At 33.3% G+C, this 17,622-nt stretch overlaps 1 protein-coding gene and 1 long non-coding RNA gene across 2 annotated transcripts; one reads left to right on the forward strand and one right to left on the reverse strand.

Moving 5' to 3' along the window:
- Positions 1-2,728: 2,728 nt before the first annotated feature.
- Positions 2,729-3,423, reverse strand: LOC123923808 (probable calcium-binding protein CML15). Its single transcript, XM_045976541.1, has one exon. The coding sequence runs from the start codon at positions 3,346-3,348 to the stop codon at positions 2,839-2,841; it is 510 nt and encodes a 169-aa protein (XP_045832497.1). The 5' UTR covers positions 3,349-3,423; the 3' UTR covers positions 2,729-2,838.
- A 6,799-nt stretch (positions 3,424-10,222) lies between these two features.
- On the forward strand, positions 10,223-12,974 carry LOC123923809. The gene is made up of 2 exons (XR_006814497.1): positions 10,223-12,316; positions 12,347-12,974. It is a non-coding gene; the product is annotated as an uncharacterized LOC123923809 (long non-coding RNA).
- The last annotated feature ends 4,648 nt before the right edge of the window (positions 12,975-17,622 follow it).

The following is a 17,622-nucleotide window of genomic DNA, read 5'->3' on the forward strand; positions in this document are numbered from 1 at the left end:
TCCGAACTGGTCAAGTCCGTACCTCCCTGAAGAAACGCTTGCTCCCAACTATCATCGGAATTTTAGATAGCTCAACAAGCTCCACCATCCCTCTTCAGCCCCCGGATTGTGCCTTTTCCGTCCTCCTGAAGAATCGCTTGCCTCTGACTATCCATGGATTTTTGCGATAGCCCTACAAGCCTTCACCACTCTTCGACCCTGGAATGCCTTCCGTACTTTCGAAGTTTTGCTTGGCTCCAAACCAACCTTGGAATTTTAGGTGGTTCCACAAGCTGCAACATCAAACTCTCCTTGTATCCAACTACCTCCAGCAGTCTCACAAGTTACCAAGTCTGATCACTTGTTGCTTTCAATTGCCTCCCTGAAGATCCTCTCAAGGTCTTGCACTTCTTCAGCCACAATTGAAACATAACCCACAAGGTCTCCATGGTTATCCTCTTTGGTTCAACAATACCACTCTCCTCCCTATCTCCGATTAGATAGCCAAGAGCTAATGTTGACTGTCTACCACTATTGGAAGACTCCACCTCAAACTGAGTTTCCACCAAAGTATACCCACCATGATCTCCACCTTGTAACACGCAAGACCTATTCAACTCCTCTGAAACATACTTCAAGCTATTGTTAGTCTCCAACAATTCCAGTTCAGTTCAACACCTAGTAAACCTTGTTCACTAGTCCAACTAAACACATGTCACTAACAGGTCCACCCGAAGTCCCCACAACTCAACCACATTATGAGAATCACCGCTAGTTATAGATGCATGACCAACTATCTTTGCATCTAAGTTCAGAAACATACCTCACATCATGTAAAGAAACTCACGATTGTCAAACTTCGTAAGACAAGCTAAACCCATACCTTGAACCTTCAAGCTTTCCGTTTTCAAGATGAATGACTCCACCTTCAACTAGCTCTAGAGTCTCAAAGTATTCATTCTTTGACCACATGTGATTGGAGCATCAAACGTCGATGACTCAACACTCCAACGATTCCTAACTTCCACTAGCACCTCCACATAATAAAGTTGTTGTTTCAGAAGTAACTCGAGTATTATTACCACCGCCTCTCCAGGCCGACCTTCTTCGCAATCTCCATTAACTCTTTATCTTCAAGGCACCGGGTAACAACACTCCATGTTTTACCCATCATCCCTAACATTAAAATTGCTTCCATCTTCACTTTCCACAATTCCAAATTGCTTTTGGAAAGTCCCTCGATATCCGACTTAGAACCCATGGTGCTCACTTCAAATTGTTCCGATTGCCCCACGGTGGGCGCCAATTGTTGTGAATTCGTCTTAAAATCACACCAATGAAAACTTGATGTGTGGAGCAATAGAACGGCAACCAAATAACAAGCGGAATAAGCAATAATAATAAAGACCGATAAAAAGATAAAGGAGAAGAAAGAACACAATATTTGTTTACCCAGTTCGGTCAAATAATGACCTAGTCTGGGGGAGAGAGCAGCCCCTCCGTTCCACTATATCAAACGAGTAACTTTACAAAGAGTTCCAATTGAGTTACAAGAATTAATCCTAATTCTACCCAAATCCCGAATCTCTTCCCGTGGCCAAGAGACTCAATTTGATAAGTGTTTCCCAAGGTGTAATCAATCCCCTTTGCTCAACCCTAGAGTTATACCAAGAGACAACCCCTCTTGTTTCTCTCTAAAACCCTACATTGTTGCTCCTTTTCTCTCTCTCTCAATTTTTCTATGAATAAAGCACTCCCTATTTATAGAAAAATACATGCCAAAAAATTAGTAACAAATCTGTTTTAAAATAAAACAAATCCAAGTCAGAATATCTTCCAAGAAAATTTTTTTTTTTTCTTCAAAAAATCTTCAAAACATCAAAGATGCAAAAAGATTCAACAAAGATTTTTCTGACTTCTTGTAACTGAGATTTCAAGGCATATCCAACAATAAGTTATAATAAGTTATTTCAATATTTGCTATAAGCTAAAACTTATACCACTAAATTGTTAATTAATTTGATAGTTTTATTGATGCAAATCTACTTATTTATGAATATTTGATTAATACACACGGTCATGCTAAGTGTCACTTTGTTGGAATTGACATTTTAACTGCTGAAAAGCTCGAAGATATCGTGCCTTTTTCTCACAACTGTGATGTATGCAATTTGTCTGGAAAACTATAATGAAAGCTCGAAGATATGTTATCTTTTAATTTCTTTTCATTATAGTTTTCCAGTACTGTAAGTAATATTTTGATATATTAATTATTGCAATTTTTATTTGTCAGGTTCCCCATGTGGACAATGATGTTTCTGCTGAGGATGGATTTGTGGTCTGAATGATATTGGTCACAAGAAGTAATAGATAGCCTCAGTTGCTGAAATTTTTTTGTTTCCTGCACAATGGTGTTTAATGTTTGAAGTTAAGATGTGGTGTCAAATTCACTAACGTGGTTGATTAAAACTCAATGTGATGATCCTCATAACCGATGATTGAACCGGCTCCTTATGTCGAAAGTTTTCTTGACCGAGGTGTTCAGACAACGTGTTCCCTTCATAAATCTCCAACGACGGTGCACGTGGATTAAAAAGCTTTAAGCTTCTGTTTAAGGAGGAACATACCCAAGATCTAATGTCTTAACATTTTGAGTTAAAATGTAATGTCAAACTCACTTATATGGTTGATCAAAACTCAATATAGTGATCCTCAGACCCCTCATGACCGAACGGTATCATCACATGAATAACCAAATATCGTTATTTAATTCCATTTCATCAAAATAATTGTATAACAATACAACAACCTACACAATACACATCCAATTAACAAAACATATATTTTTTTTTAAAGAATCTACAAGTGAAATGAATGTGTTTTGTTTCTATAATCAAACCCTCCTAATAAATCAGAAGCAGAACGAGCCATAATAGTAGCAAACTCACTAAAACTAATAACACCATCACCATCCATATCAGCTTCTTTAATCATCTCAATAAGCTCTTTATAAGTAAGTGGCTGACCCATTTTAGCCATTGCTCCAGCCAATTCAGCAGCCGAAATGAAACCATTCCCATCGCGATCAAAGCACTTGAACACGCCTATAAGTTGTTCTTGATTAACCAATACCTCTGCATTCATGTTTGGCATTATAGCTCCAACCAATTCATCGAACTCAATAGAACCGTTTCCGTTTGAGTCCATTTTGGATACCAGGATTTGAACTTCGTCCCCTGAAAGCTTTAAGCCTAACGAACGAATAAGTGCCGCTAGCTCTAACATTGTTAGGCTTCCATCTGAATCCATGTCGAATCTTTTGAAAATTTCTCTTAATTGATTAAGTTGATCAACTTTAACCTTTGACATATTCAATATAGTGGAAAATGAAATGAAAAGTTAGGAAGAGTGGTGTGGCTTATCTTGGTATATATCAATATGATGAATGAAATGTGCCTTTTGAACATATAAAAGCGCGTCGGTGGCTTATATGAGATTATTATATTTGCGCTTTCTGGGAAACTCACGAGCAATGTTAGTCTTGGATTTTTGGCATTAATTTAATCATGGTAATTGGTGAACTATGATTAAAATTTTAGGAACATGTTAGAATTTTATAAGGGTAGTGATTAAGGGCCCCGTCTCCGGTACGCATGCTAAATGAGCCATGTACCGTGCGAGAGGAAAAAAAACCGGATCTTATAGGGAATATTCTTTTAACATATATATTTGAAAATCAATTAATATTGTTGATAGTTTCACTATTACAAGGTCAAAAATGGTATTTCTCATCAATTAAAATAGTAGGTTTTTTTTTAACCAATCAATCAATTAAAATAGCTTCTTCCTTTGGTTAACCATCGTTGTAACTGTATTTTTCTGGAAATACCAACGCAGCAAAGGAACTTCTAACTTTTCTTCTTTTCAATTGATTCTAAAAACAAAACTTTCAAAACATAGATTTGGCATAGATTGCGAAAACACATGTCAGAAGATGAAAACCTAGATCCCATTTGATTTTTTTGGGTTGAATGAATGACACAAGTGGTGGAGGTTGGATTTTTATTTTTTATTTTTCTGGGTTCACATATTTTTCAATAATATAGATTTGTGCATTTGTGTTATTTATCAAACCCATTTTGTTGGTTTGATTGCGTAGAATTTGTAGGGAAAAGAATTTGAGGGGCAAGATTGGAATTTTAGATCAAAAACCTTCATCTTCTTTCTTTGCAAATATCACCGCCGTGCTCTTCCCTCTTCCTTTCATCGCCGTCATCGTGCTCTCTATGTTGGTAAAGTGATAGATGGCGGTGCTGCGTTTCAGATCTGAGAATGAGAGCTGTGTTTTATCATCTAGCGTGTTTTCCAAATCTGCAAAGAACAAGTATTTTAATGGATGTAAAATTCCAATCTTGCCCTTAGATAGTGGAACAATCAAAATTATTAATTCAATTTTCAAAATCACGTGGCAAATGGCATATTCCATAATTATCCGGTTTTATTTGCTCTCCTACGGTACATGGCTCATTTAGCATGCGTACCGGAGACGGGGCCGTGATTAAGGTTGGATATTGTTATTGTATAAGTTGCATTATTATAGCATGGAATAGATGCCTAGTTTGAAATAATGTACGGATCAAGAGTATTGTACAATGTTTACAGCAAGTAGTCCACTGTCCACCATTATTTGAAAATTGTCTACAATCTACTATAGTTTTTCTTTTTTTTTTGTCATGCTAAACAGTGTCTCCGGACACTTGTTAAACATACCTAAAAAAGAAATATAAAATAAAATTTATATTAAAAAGATAATTTTTTGTACTTTTGAGATATTGAATGTACGCATTTCGAGACAAAATTTCTATTTTAACATACCAGTGCCCCAATACTATAGTTGTAATGTCAGAGATGATCATGTTAGTATAATTAAACGACAAGTGCTAATATGAACTAACTTAAATAGATTTTTAAAAATATTTGCTTCAACTTACTTAAAAATTTGATGTGATTTAATTAAACTTGGTCGTAATTTCGAAATGAATAAATAATTTAGATCTTGACTATCCATCCTAAGCCTAATGAAATTTTAATTTCTTATGCTGCTACTTTCATAGTATTGGATTCGTAATAATATGTTTATAATTTTGCAAAATTTACTCCAGTCAACTATTTTATTTTATTATTATTTGGTGTTGAAGTACGAGTAACTAGATGAGAAGGATATATTTTTTTTTTCATGCATGTAAAAAGATATATGATTTATTTTTGCGTAAGAAAAAAAAAAGAATTTAATTTGATTATAAATATATAATACACTGGTTAAATTTAAAGTATTTCTTTGTACCCAAAAAAAAATTTAAGTATTTCTTTAGTTGAAATTATATATGATTTAATTTTTTTATAAAGCCTCACAATAAAAATTACTTTTAAGTTCTAATTATGTTGGGCCGGTTTTGAAAATTGCTTATAAATAATTTCTATTTTTTCTTTTAATGTTTTAGATGTAAAAGCTACTTCTATTTCTATTTTCCTTTTTAAATTCTTCCACATTTTTTTTTATAAGCAAACTTCAATATAAGGAGTACAAGAGGTACTCAATCCCCTTATACAAAACAAAACATGTTATTATAATTTTTGTAAACAACCAAATAGGATCATTACGAGAAAGAATAAAAAGATTTACGTCCTGAACGACGGCTAAACCAAACCTAAGAAAAAGCTAAAATATCTTCTACCAAAGAGGAAGCTTCCGGCAAAGCACCATTGAAAATAATATTGTTCCTAAGCTTCCAAATGCACCAAGTGGTTGCCAACCAAATCAAGTGTCCAACACGTTTGTCTTTTTTTGGTGTGACCGCATTACCAAACGATAAAAAGTGATTACAACCTTCCAACGCTGTTGGTAATTAAAACTATTCCTAACCATTCAAAGATATCGTTCCACACACCTCGAGTAAAAGAACAATTCCTCCACACTATTTCATATCGTGACAAGTAACAACTCATGGAACTTCATGAGTCAGCCAGGCTCATCCATGTGATGCTCCCTCTCTACCGGCCGCAGTCTATATACAGTCTTGTACAGATAAGTTGAGTTGGCTTTGTCTTCATAATCGCTTGCTTATTGTTAGAAAGTACTACTCATTATGGACTTGTTTCATTATTGTAAGAAAGTACATCATGATTCATGCATGTAAAAAGATATATGTAAATTAATGTTTTTCTAATTTGCAAAACCAGCTAGTTCAGATACACCAAATTATTGTTATTATTTAACACTATGATCTTTTGTGCATAGTGTGCCCAATCATGAGATTAAAAAGCATCTCATTGTGCACAACTTTGCCAATCGATTTTTATTTTATATTTTGCACACACCTTTTTTTTTTTAATGAAGTTGATGATCGAACCCATGATCTCTAGTATAATACATGAATCCCTCACCACTAGAGCAAACCAAGCAAACCTAATGATTTATTTTGGACACATTTTTTATCAAACCAAACACACTCCTAGTGATAAATAATCCTTACTTTGCTAAACAATTCATACCTAAATTGGCACTTCTTAGCACATATGCTTAAAATAACTCACCTATCCCTTAATTTTTGATACAATATCGACAAAATTTCTTTAGAAATAAATTGTCGAGTAGAAAGTATAGTTATATTATCTATAGGTATAGGATTGATTGAATCGTGGATTCTTACATCCGCTATTATTTAGAATCAATTAGTAGATAGAAATCGCGATGCTCTTGACTCGACATCATTTGAATCCGCCATTTCTTTAATTCTTAGCACAAGTTAAAGGTGTATATAGGACAACATCCATTCTTTAACTTGTACACTAGACTCCAAAATGACATTAAGCACACTGTGATTGATTAGGAACTCTAGTCGTAAAGAACAGTTCATTTCTAAGAAGCTAGCTATAGGTGACTTCACATGGTTAAGCTATCGCTACACTTGCTGTTGCTGTCAATATATCATCACAGAAGTAGTATTGCACATGGTCTCAATTTTGAGCTCAAATTCTTCCAAGAACATTAAGAGATATTTTTTGGAAGATTCAGAGCTAGCAATGCTGCGGGAGAATAGTAATCACCAAAAGCATTAAATAAAAATGTTTAGGGTCCAAATTTCAATCGAATATGAAATTCTGATGTTAATTATTTTAATAAATTCAAAATTTTGAGGAACTCCAAAGTATTTAATTAAGAATTTGAATTCTCATATATACAAATTTTTAAAGGTACCTAAATTTCTACATATGACATCTAAAATTTTGACGGTCCAAATTTTAAAAGTCCAGTTAATATGTAAGATTAGAACATGACATTCAATCTACAGGGTCGGTCCAACATTAAAGAGAGCTTCACGCGAATTTTACAGTGAAGTTTTTTTAGCTTATTCAAATAAAGAGTGGAAAAATGTAAAAAAAATTGAATACAAAAGGTACTTTTAGAAACAAAAATCTCACAAATACTTTCTCGTTACTCATAAAATACAAAGTCTCACATTATTTTATACCATGAAAAATACAATTTTTCTTTTTCGGAGGCCTTTATCCTTATTGTGAGGCCCATTTCTTGATATGAACTTATGAGAGACATTTTTCTCTTGATATTTTTAAAAGTCGTTTAGAACGTGATACATGAACTTTTAAAAACAACAAAGACTAAAATTTAGAGGATTAAAGTTCAAACGAAATAAATTTGATTAAAGGATATTTTTAAAGGGACTAAAACTATATTTAACTATTTTTTGAGAGAAAATCTCTTATATATGTATTTGAAAAAAAGACAGAGATTGATCGATATGGACACACTCTTCCAATTGAAAGGTATAAACAACTTGAGACCATCTACATTGGATGGAAGCATCCTGAAGGGGAATGGATAAAACTCAACTGTGATGGAGCATACAAGGAGTCAATGGGCTTGACTGGATGTCGGGGTCTTTTCTGGTACTCGAATGGTCGATTGTTGAAAGGATATACTCAAAAAATTGGAGCTCGGGCCTCCATGCAGAATTATAGGGAATGTACGCAGGAATGCAAATGGCTAGAAAGCAAGGTTTAACGCATCTTATAGTAGAGAGTGATTCTAAGCTTATGATTGATATATGGTAATAGAGTGTTGTAAGTTGAATGGAAACACCCCTATCTTGGTCCGGCATATTCGTGATTTCACTATCCTATAGTGGCACATTACTTTTAAACACATCTGGTTTGAGGAAAACAAATGTGCAGATTGGTTGGCTAACTTCAGCCAAAGTTCGTTTGACGTAAGACACCTGGAGACTCGTCCAAAAGAACTCCGTAACTCCTTTTTGATGATGTATCCGTGACTTGCATGCCTAAAAATATTAAAGTAGTCTTGTTGTTTTTTTGGGTTTTGCCTTTTTTTTGTCAAGGGTTATACCCAAAAGAAATAATTTGTACTCCTCCTTCCCGTTTTATAAGCCAAAAAAATCACTTTTATTGTCCTAAATTATAAGCAAAAGTAACCCACTTTTATCATTTTCAAGATTTACTTTTACTCATTCTCATGGGGAGAAGTTATTATACATAAGTGTAATCCTTATGCATGGTACATAAGTCAATAACATCTATTAGATTGAGCATCCACATGTAATAATCCTAGCCAATCTCAACTCACACACTCACACCTAATATCACACCCCCAAATTTCTCACGTACCCCCCAAATTACTCGCGCACCCCCAAATTTCTCGTGCACCCCCCCAAATTTCTCATGCACCCCCAATTTCTCGCGCACCCCCAAATTTCTAGCGCACCCCCCAAAATTTTTCACGCACCCCCCAGATGACTTGTGCGCCCAATTTTTTTTTTAACCCCCCATATTTCAAGCCTAAACCATTTTGCTGTGAGAATGGTTTCAAAAATATACACTCCAAAACCATTAAGTGCATAAGATGGTTTTGAAGTACAACCTATAATTAGAATCATAATTGTTTTTTTTTGGTACAATTATAATCATTATTTAAAACTAGTTAAATGGTTTCAGATAGTTATACACTAAAACCATTTGTATTGTAAAATGGTTTTATGTGTGTTTTTATGGTTTCAAAAATTCTGGAAACCATTATGCTGGTTAAATGGTTTCAGATAGTTATACACTGAAACCATTTGTATTGTAAAATGGTTTTATGTGTGTTTTTATGGTTTTAAAAATTCTGGAAACCATTATGTTGGTTAAATGGTTTCAGATAGTTATACACTAAAACCATTTGTATTGTAAAATGGTTTTATGTGTGTTTATATGGTTTTAAAAATTCTGAAAACCATTATGTTGGTTAAATGGTTTCAAATCACAATTATTGTTTGTATTCTAATTATAGGGTTGTACTCTAAAACCATCTTATACACTTAATGGTTTTGGAGTGCATATCTCTGAAACCATTCCCACAACAAAATGGTTTAGGCTAGAAATGTGGAGGGGACCAAAAAAATAAAATTGGGGGGCAAAAGTCATATTGGGGGTGTGCGAGAAATTCTGGGGGTGCATGAGAAATTTGGGGGTGCATGAGAAATTTGGGGGTGCACAAGTAATTTGGGGGGTGCATGAGAAATTTGGGGGTGTGCTAGTAATTTGGGGGGTGCACAAGTAATTTGGGGGGTGCACTAAGTAACTTATGCATGGTGCATAAGAATAGCTTATGTATAATAACCAATCCCATTCTCATGAAATTTAATGCAAATTACATTTAATTTACTATTTTTCTTCTATTTCCCATAATCAATAACCAATAAAATTCTTTTTCCATCTTCCTATAAAACTTATTTCAAGAAAAACACAAAAAGTCATACTTCAAATTATCCTATTCTACTTTTCTTAATATGTGATTTTTTTTTTGTTAGTTATAATATGAGACGGAGGGATTATCTTTATTTTTTTTTACAATATATTTATTTATTTAATATTTAATTTAGGGTTTGTCCATATCCATGATGAAGTTTGGAAAGTAAGGGTGAAATAGTAATTCCATTACTACTATAAGAACAAACAAAGAAACCGTAAAATGATTGGCCTTTAAAATGTCACTGTAACTCCTCATCAGACACTCACCATACACAGAGAGAGAGAGAGAGAAACCGATTCACAGTTTCACACTTTCTGCAATGGTCACTCCATAGATTCCTGGCTGCTTCACACCAAAATACTCTCATATATATATATATATATATATATATATATATATATATATATATATATATATATATATATATATATATTCCCTTTTCCCCCCACACACACAACACTCTATTTTCTTCATTGCTTCGATTTATTTTCTTTAGGTTAAAGTTATTCATTTCATATTTTCCGATTTATATGTCTATGTTTCAGATCTACGTTTTCGATTTCATGAATTCGCTTTTTCTGTTATTATCTATGATTTTTCCGTCACCGATCTCGTAACTGTAATCGGAAAATGAAAATTACGTGGCTGTGTTTGTGAATTATTTGTTTGTTATTTTTTATTAAAAGTTAATCAATTAATTGATTTGTTTTGATAGTGTAGAATAGAGATGAGGTGAAGTCACTGGAGGCAGCGGTTCATCGATCTGTTCCTGAATTTGTTTGTGTAATTATTTCACAAAACAAGAATCGGTCGATAAACCTCTGCATCCAGCGCTCACTTTCCCCTCTCTGCATATTCATGATTTTATGTATTGGTGTTTTAATTGCTGATTTTCTTATTAGTTCTCCTAATTTTGTTGTTATGAATGAGAATATTGTTGAATCTAATATTATTTGTATATATTGAACTGAATTCATTGTCCGGTTGATCCCGATCACCACACTCCCCCTGACGGGGGTGTGTGGGTGTTTATTTGAGTATGTGTTGACTACTAAGGTTAATAGCAAAATATAAATATGAAAAACCGAATGCATCATTGTTGTATATTTTTGCAATTTCATCAAATATTTAGCCATTGTATTTTATTTTCCTTTTTCTGTATACTTTTCTTACTGTGGTACATTTTTTAAGTTTATCCATTTTAAACAATGTCTTTGGGAGATTAAATTGTACTTTCTGGGACAGGTTGTTATTCCTTAATGGTTGTGTTTTTTTTCTTTTCTGATTAATCAACTTATTTACCCCCAAATAGTAATGTTTCTCTTTGGCCTTTAATTTTTACCTTTGTGTTAATTATTAATGATAACGATGTTCTTGCTTGTTTCCTCCATAAGCAAGTAGTTAGGGATCTGATCCCTGACTTTTTTGCATATGGAGAATAACATGGTTGCGAGAGGAAAATCTCGTCTGTGTCTAATAGATTCTTTGACATAGAGATTAGTCAATACTAATCAACGGTCAATATCTCTGGTATATCATGGTTATGAAAATAATCATTATGGTGTTAATTGTTCATCTTGTTGTTATTAAAATCAAAAGGGTCGATTTTAATGTACTGATAAGTAGTGTTCATAGTCTAGTTATAAAAAAGTATGGTTTATGGTATAAATTTAAGGTGATAAACTTTAATCTGTTCTATATAGCTATTTGATGTGATTGAACTGTTCAGTCTTAAAAGAATCATGTTTCTATGGTTTATGTGTGTGGATCAGATTCCCTTTATATTCTGATGCCTTAAATATTGGTTTCATATGTTATGTAACAAAACTGAAGAAATGTCCACATTCATTTTAGAAACTTCACTGTTTCTTTTATAAGTAGTGGAGTTTTTTTGAAGAAGCTATATAGAGACCTCATTACTCACAAGTCATAACATGTCATTTTCTTCCTCCATATATGGTTTAAAAGGTCTCTATGTTTGTCATCTCTATTGGAATATAGGTTTCCAAATTGTAGGCAACAAGAAACACTAAAGATAGTTAATACTGTATATGTGTCAATAAAGTTACTCTTTAAAGGGTGTGTCCAGCTTGCAAGAGAATATATAGGTGATGGTTAAAGGAATGGTATCAAATTCATGAAGAAGGAATGGTATCAATCCAAGGATATTCTATTTATTCCTTTATATAAGCATTTCATGATTCAATATTTTATCTTGTTCTGTTAGTAATGTTGCATCTTTGAACTAACACTAGATTATTATGATTTTTTTTTCTTTCAAATTTACAAGATTTTATTATAAATTTGTGTAATTTTAACATAATTCATCTGGAATTTGTTAGGATTTAAGGATAGATATGGAATGAATTAAAGTGATATAGATGGTATCATTGCTTTTTTTTGGCATAAAGTATGTGGTGGTTTAGGCCTTGGTAGCTTAAGATTAATTATTGATGGCCATGGCTTAGCGTGATGGTGTATGCTATTGCTATGTTTTGGCAAAAGTCCAAGGTGTATGCTATGTTTTGGCAAAAGTCCAAGGTAGAGTGATTACGGTGACGATGGAAATTACAAGAAGGGGTCCATAGATATTAGGTACTCCTATAGTGTATCTAGCATAGAAAACGACCATATTATATAGATGCCATATTCTATGACAACGGTCTTTTGTCTCTTATACTACTTTATATAATATGGTCACATAAAGAGTAAAACTTATAACTTGTTGTGGGACCTGGATTCCATGAATTTGTTTTTTCGGTGCATTCATGCAGTCGGACTGTTTGTAGGCGGCCGATCAAGATCGGACGATCATGATTTAAAACTGTATTTATTGACTGCATTTGTTTAAACCGTCCGATCGTGATCGAACGGTTATAAAATGACTGCACCAAAAATTCAACTTGACTGAATCCATTTCCCTTGTTGTGTGCTTTGCTGTTGGTATTCAAAGATTTTTTAAAAGATTCATTATGTGAGGGATTGAAAATAGCTCTCATAAAAGAACAAAAAATTACTGAAAATGGCTTATCCATTTGTCTTCGTTGTTGTGTTTAGAGAGAGTAAATGGAGATGCAATGAACGGGATTGAGTTTAGCAGAATGATTCTTTAACAAAGTAGTGAATTAATGTACAAATATCAATTAATATATTTATGTTCATTCTAATATTCAACATTATCTCAAATAGCCTTTCATCGAGGGAATTCTTGAGAAAAATAAAACAATGGACACATAAAGGTGAAGATAAATATTATTTAGGCCAAATGCAAGAGCCAAGTAAGTGGCACATCACGTTTCTTAAATGATTTAAGAAATCATAATTAGAAAATTGCTCTTATGACTCCTATATTGTTGTCAGGCTCCTCCAATTCTACGCCGAAACATAATTGATGCTAGGTTCCAGCGTTTTCGTCATATAATACCATTTTAAAATGTATGTTCCAAAATTGCCTATTTTCATAGGTTCTGAAATTAAAAAGCATTGTGATTCGTAGGTTTCAAACAAAATTGAGTCCAAATTAAGGATATTTTAAAATTTTTGACATTTCAGAAAATCTAAAGAGCAATTTTCTCAAAATTAAGGCTGAAGGCCCAACCCATAACTGAGATGTTTTCTCTCTCGATCTCCCGTGTTTCTTTTATACCCCTTGAATTTTTAATTTTACATTTGAAAAAACTTCGATTTGTAGAAACCGAAGTTTTTTTTTGCCTTGAAAACAAAATTCGGTTTCTAAAAATCGAATTTTACTCTGAATTTTCATTAGAAAAAATTCGATTTCTGCGAATCGAATTTTGTAAGCATCCATAACCGGTCAATGAATTTTTGGGTTGGGTCAAATTGAGCAAAATTATCATCTTGGAATTTTGTTTACCTCATACCTTTCTATTTATGTCATAACACTTATAAACTAATTTTTGAAATTTTATGATTTGATTTGTATCCTTCGTAAAAAAAAAAAGATTTGAGTTATATCCCACAAAATGTTTCTGTTATGTAAAAAAAATGAAATTCAATTTTGGAATGTTTTTGTTCACCAGAAACATTTTGTGGATGTGAAGTCAAATGATAAAAAAATAAAATTGGAGAGAAAAAAGGTAGTTTGAAAAGGTAAAGGTATCATTATAGCGGTGTGAGGTAAAATTGTCATATCTTGGCTTTACATTTCACCCTCAAGTTTTCTTTTAGAAAAATCAAATAATTCAAGTTAGAAAAGTGAACTTATGAACTAGTACATCGTGTAAAAATAAAAGGGTTAAACATATGTTTGGTATTATGATGGAAGCCATAATTATGATGATCCACCATAAGCTACACTTTGTAGCTTTTAAAAAAATCACGGTGGATTATCGTGATTCTAACATACTGTTGACACCAAAATTATAAAGTTACTGGTATTGAGAAAGATTTGGTGTTTATTTGTCGAAATTAGCCATATTAAGTGGAATTCGACTAAACTATTTTGTGACATTCGACTAACATATGAAGAAGCCATTCAAAGAGTCGAATATGGACATGGTGCGTCGATCAAGCAAACAACTCCTACAAAGAAGTTATCGGAAGTTATTCAAAGGGACAAGTGGCAATCTTAGATACTAGAAGTTATTAAAAAGACACTTGTCAAAATCTTAGATGTAGGAAGTTATTTTCTATTCTCTATAAATATTTGTAACTTCTATGTATTATGGGTTGTTGAATCTCATTTTATGAAAGTCTTGCAACACCCACGCCGCGGTGGCAAACGGGTTCAGGGGCGGACATAGATGGATTCCAACCACCATTTACATTTCATGCAATTTAATATATTGCTTTGTTCTTGTTTTATTTTCCTTTTTCTTTTGCAATTATGCATTCCTTTTCATCTTCTTTATTTTTCTTTCTTTTCAATACTCACTTGAGTATTTTTTCTATTATGTTGTCGTGAGACAACTTGTTATTAAAAGTTGTTGGATGCGATTCTAACACTAAAAAGAACAATGATTTTGTTCTTAAAGACGCATGAAGTGATATCATAAACCGCGAGACTTGAACGAATACTGTAAAAGGACTTCTATCCGGTCCCAAAGTGTTTATGGATAGCGGTTGTTTACATTACCAAAAATCGGTGTAAACACATACTCATTGTGATTTATGTGAAAAAACATCGCACAAAGTTGAAACCACAAAAGAAAAAATTTAATTTATGTGATAATTACTTATTTAGATTAAAAGGCGAGAGAAAAGATGCACAAAGATAATTCACATAAATCACGATGTTTTTATTTTCCCCTACAGTACACTACACTGATGTGAGCTGCCATCTATTAGTCCATGTTGTTGACTGTTACCGTAAATTTAAATTATTTTTTTTGAATAGCAAAATATTTATTAACCAACAATCAAGGCACAAGAAGAGCCAAGAGAGGGGAAAACTAAACAAAATACAACAAGGAAAGGGTGGACTTGCACTCTACAACAGAGGCAAAAGACGCCACCCCCCACCCACCAAAAGGAAAAAACAATCAAACCCCAAGACAAAAACACCACACACAAAAAAAAAATAAAAAATAAAATAACATGCCTAAAATTGATTGTGAGATTTGTAAATAATAGAGAGAACGTTATAACGTGAACAATAAAGACAATATTATAATGTAATAATAGATGAGTGGGTTCCTATTTTATTTTGTTTTATAGTCCATCCTTCCAATGATCTTTGATCTTATTAAGTTTATATTTTTGTCCCATTTTTATTTTCTTCTTTCTTTTCCTTAGACTTTTCCCTCAAATTTAGTCAATGACTTAATCATAATTTTTAACTATGTTACAAGATAATATGATCAATACAAATCTTTCTCAACATACATCTACCAAGTTCTATGCAGCACAATGATGTATACTATATACTATAATACTATATTGCCACCAACCGCAAGTTCTACTGCACATGATTCATGTTCTTGTGCTTTTGTAAAAACATTATATATATAAAAAAAGAACATTATTTTAAATTCTGCATCTCATTCCCTCTTTTTTGTCTTTTAGGAACCAACAGCCATTTATAATTAATCATCAGCAGAGAACTGAAGAATTATATGTTAAGGAATAATATAAGAACACTAATGACCAAACTTAAATCACGAACAACTTCACATTGCGATATTATAGACCAAATACAACCAGGATTGTCAATTTGCATCCGGTAAAGCGGATCCCCGCAGGGATTGTCCCGTTCGGAGCTTCGAAAACAAAGATTTTATCCCAATGGGGATGGTGATGGAGGCAAAAATCCCCCTGTAGCAAAATGTTTTTGAAATGTTTTTTGGTTATGAATGCATTATGTGTTGTTTTTATTATTTAAAAAAGAAAGATGCAAAATATTTGTTTTTTTTTAAATAAGAAGAAAAAATAACGTCATACTACTGTCATAATTTGACCGAAAATATAGAAATTTTGTTAATATTTGATATTCCGTGGACCTCTGCGGGAACCGTGGGAATCTGTGGGGATGAGGATGAAGACAAATATTCCCCCGTGGGGACAGGGATGAAGGCAAAATCTCTCATGCATGCACTTTGGGGTGGGGAACGGGGAAGCTTCCCCCACACATTCCCTGCCCCGTTGACATCCCTAAATACAACTGATATGGCCACAATCATGGTTAGATTCAAGTCGCGAACACCTAAAAAACCCTTCAATTGCAGTTGGTGTTCGCGACTTTCAGGAGTATGACAAAGACCTTCAGATAGATGGATAGCTATCCATCCAAAGATAACTACAAAAATTAATGAAAATAATGTTTAATTTTACACAGTCGATTTTAACCTTATTTTACACATACATTCAATGATGTGTTGTCACATCATTTAATGAATGTGATGTATAATGTGTTTTTAAACACAATTAAACATGATGTGTGCTACCACATCATTTATTTGATGCATAAGTAACATATACATGTTAATTACAAGTCTTATTTCTTCAAGGTGTAGGATATAAGCTAAAAGAAGGTGGAACGCGGAAGGTGTATAATCCGTTGTTAACAAACCTAACCACTAACTTCTGTCTAAGAAAAAAAATATACACAACAACATTAGATCAAAAAATGAAAGTTTAATATTTGTCAAAAAAGAAATGAAAAATATAATGTGTCATAAAAAAAGAAAAAGAAATGAAAGTATAATCGTTGGAACCTTTAGTAGAAGTAATTAATAAAAATATGTCATGGGGAGTGGGGAGTATGTCGTGTATGTTTAGTATCTAAGTGAGTATGCCAGAATCATGGTGATCCATCGTGATTTTGCAGAATGTAGCTTTTGAAAAATCATAGTGGATCACCCTGATTTTAACACATTCGCGGTGATACTAAACATAAGCATCATCATATGATCAATCATTGGGTGGCAGCATGCATATCTTTATAACTACACACATCCAACACAGCTGTAGGGTAAGTTTTGACACATGTCAAGCTCACAGCAATGCAGAGTAAAATCCTAGCTGGAAAATGACAAAAAACATGCTTCTTTTGGGCAATGTTTTGAATTGTTTTTCCCTCCCCTTCTGTTATGTAAAATTGGGTCAAATACATTGAGTCCAACATAATCTGGCCCAACAAAGCCCAGTCCTTGAACATAGAAAAGCTTCACGCCAAACTGAAAAACAAAGAAGCAAGAAGACCTTCCTTTGAGCCGTCCCTTTCACGGTTTCACATATTGCAGGTTTGCAGGAAGCAGGCTAGAATCCAAAAACCTCAGTCTGGACTCTGGATACATGTTAGGTTAGAATCAATTTCAAATTTCAAATTCTCCCTCTCCTCAATATCATAACTCACTTTC

Source organism: Trifolium pratense, linkage group LG4 (assembly GCF_020283565.1).
Source record: "Trifolium pratense cultivar HEN17-A07 linkage group LG4, ARS_RC_1.1, whole genome shotgun sequence".
In the NCBI taxonomy this organism is placed as follows: Eukaryota; Viridiplantae; Streptophyta; class Magnoliopsida; order Fabales; family Fabaceae; genus Trifolium; species Trifolium pratense.

Excerpts from the sequence above, each read along its gene's own strand:
- LOC123923808 (XM_045976541.1), bottom strand. The coding sequence starts at position 3,348 with ATGTCAAAGGTTAAAGTTGATCAACTTAATCAATTAAGAGAAATTTTC.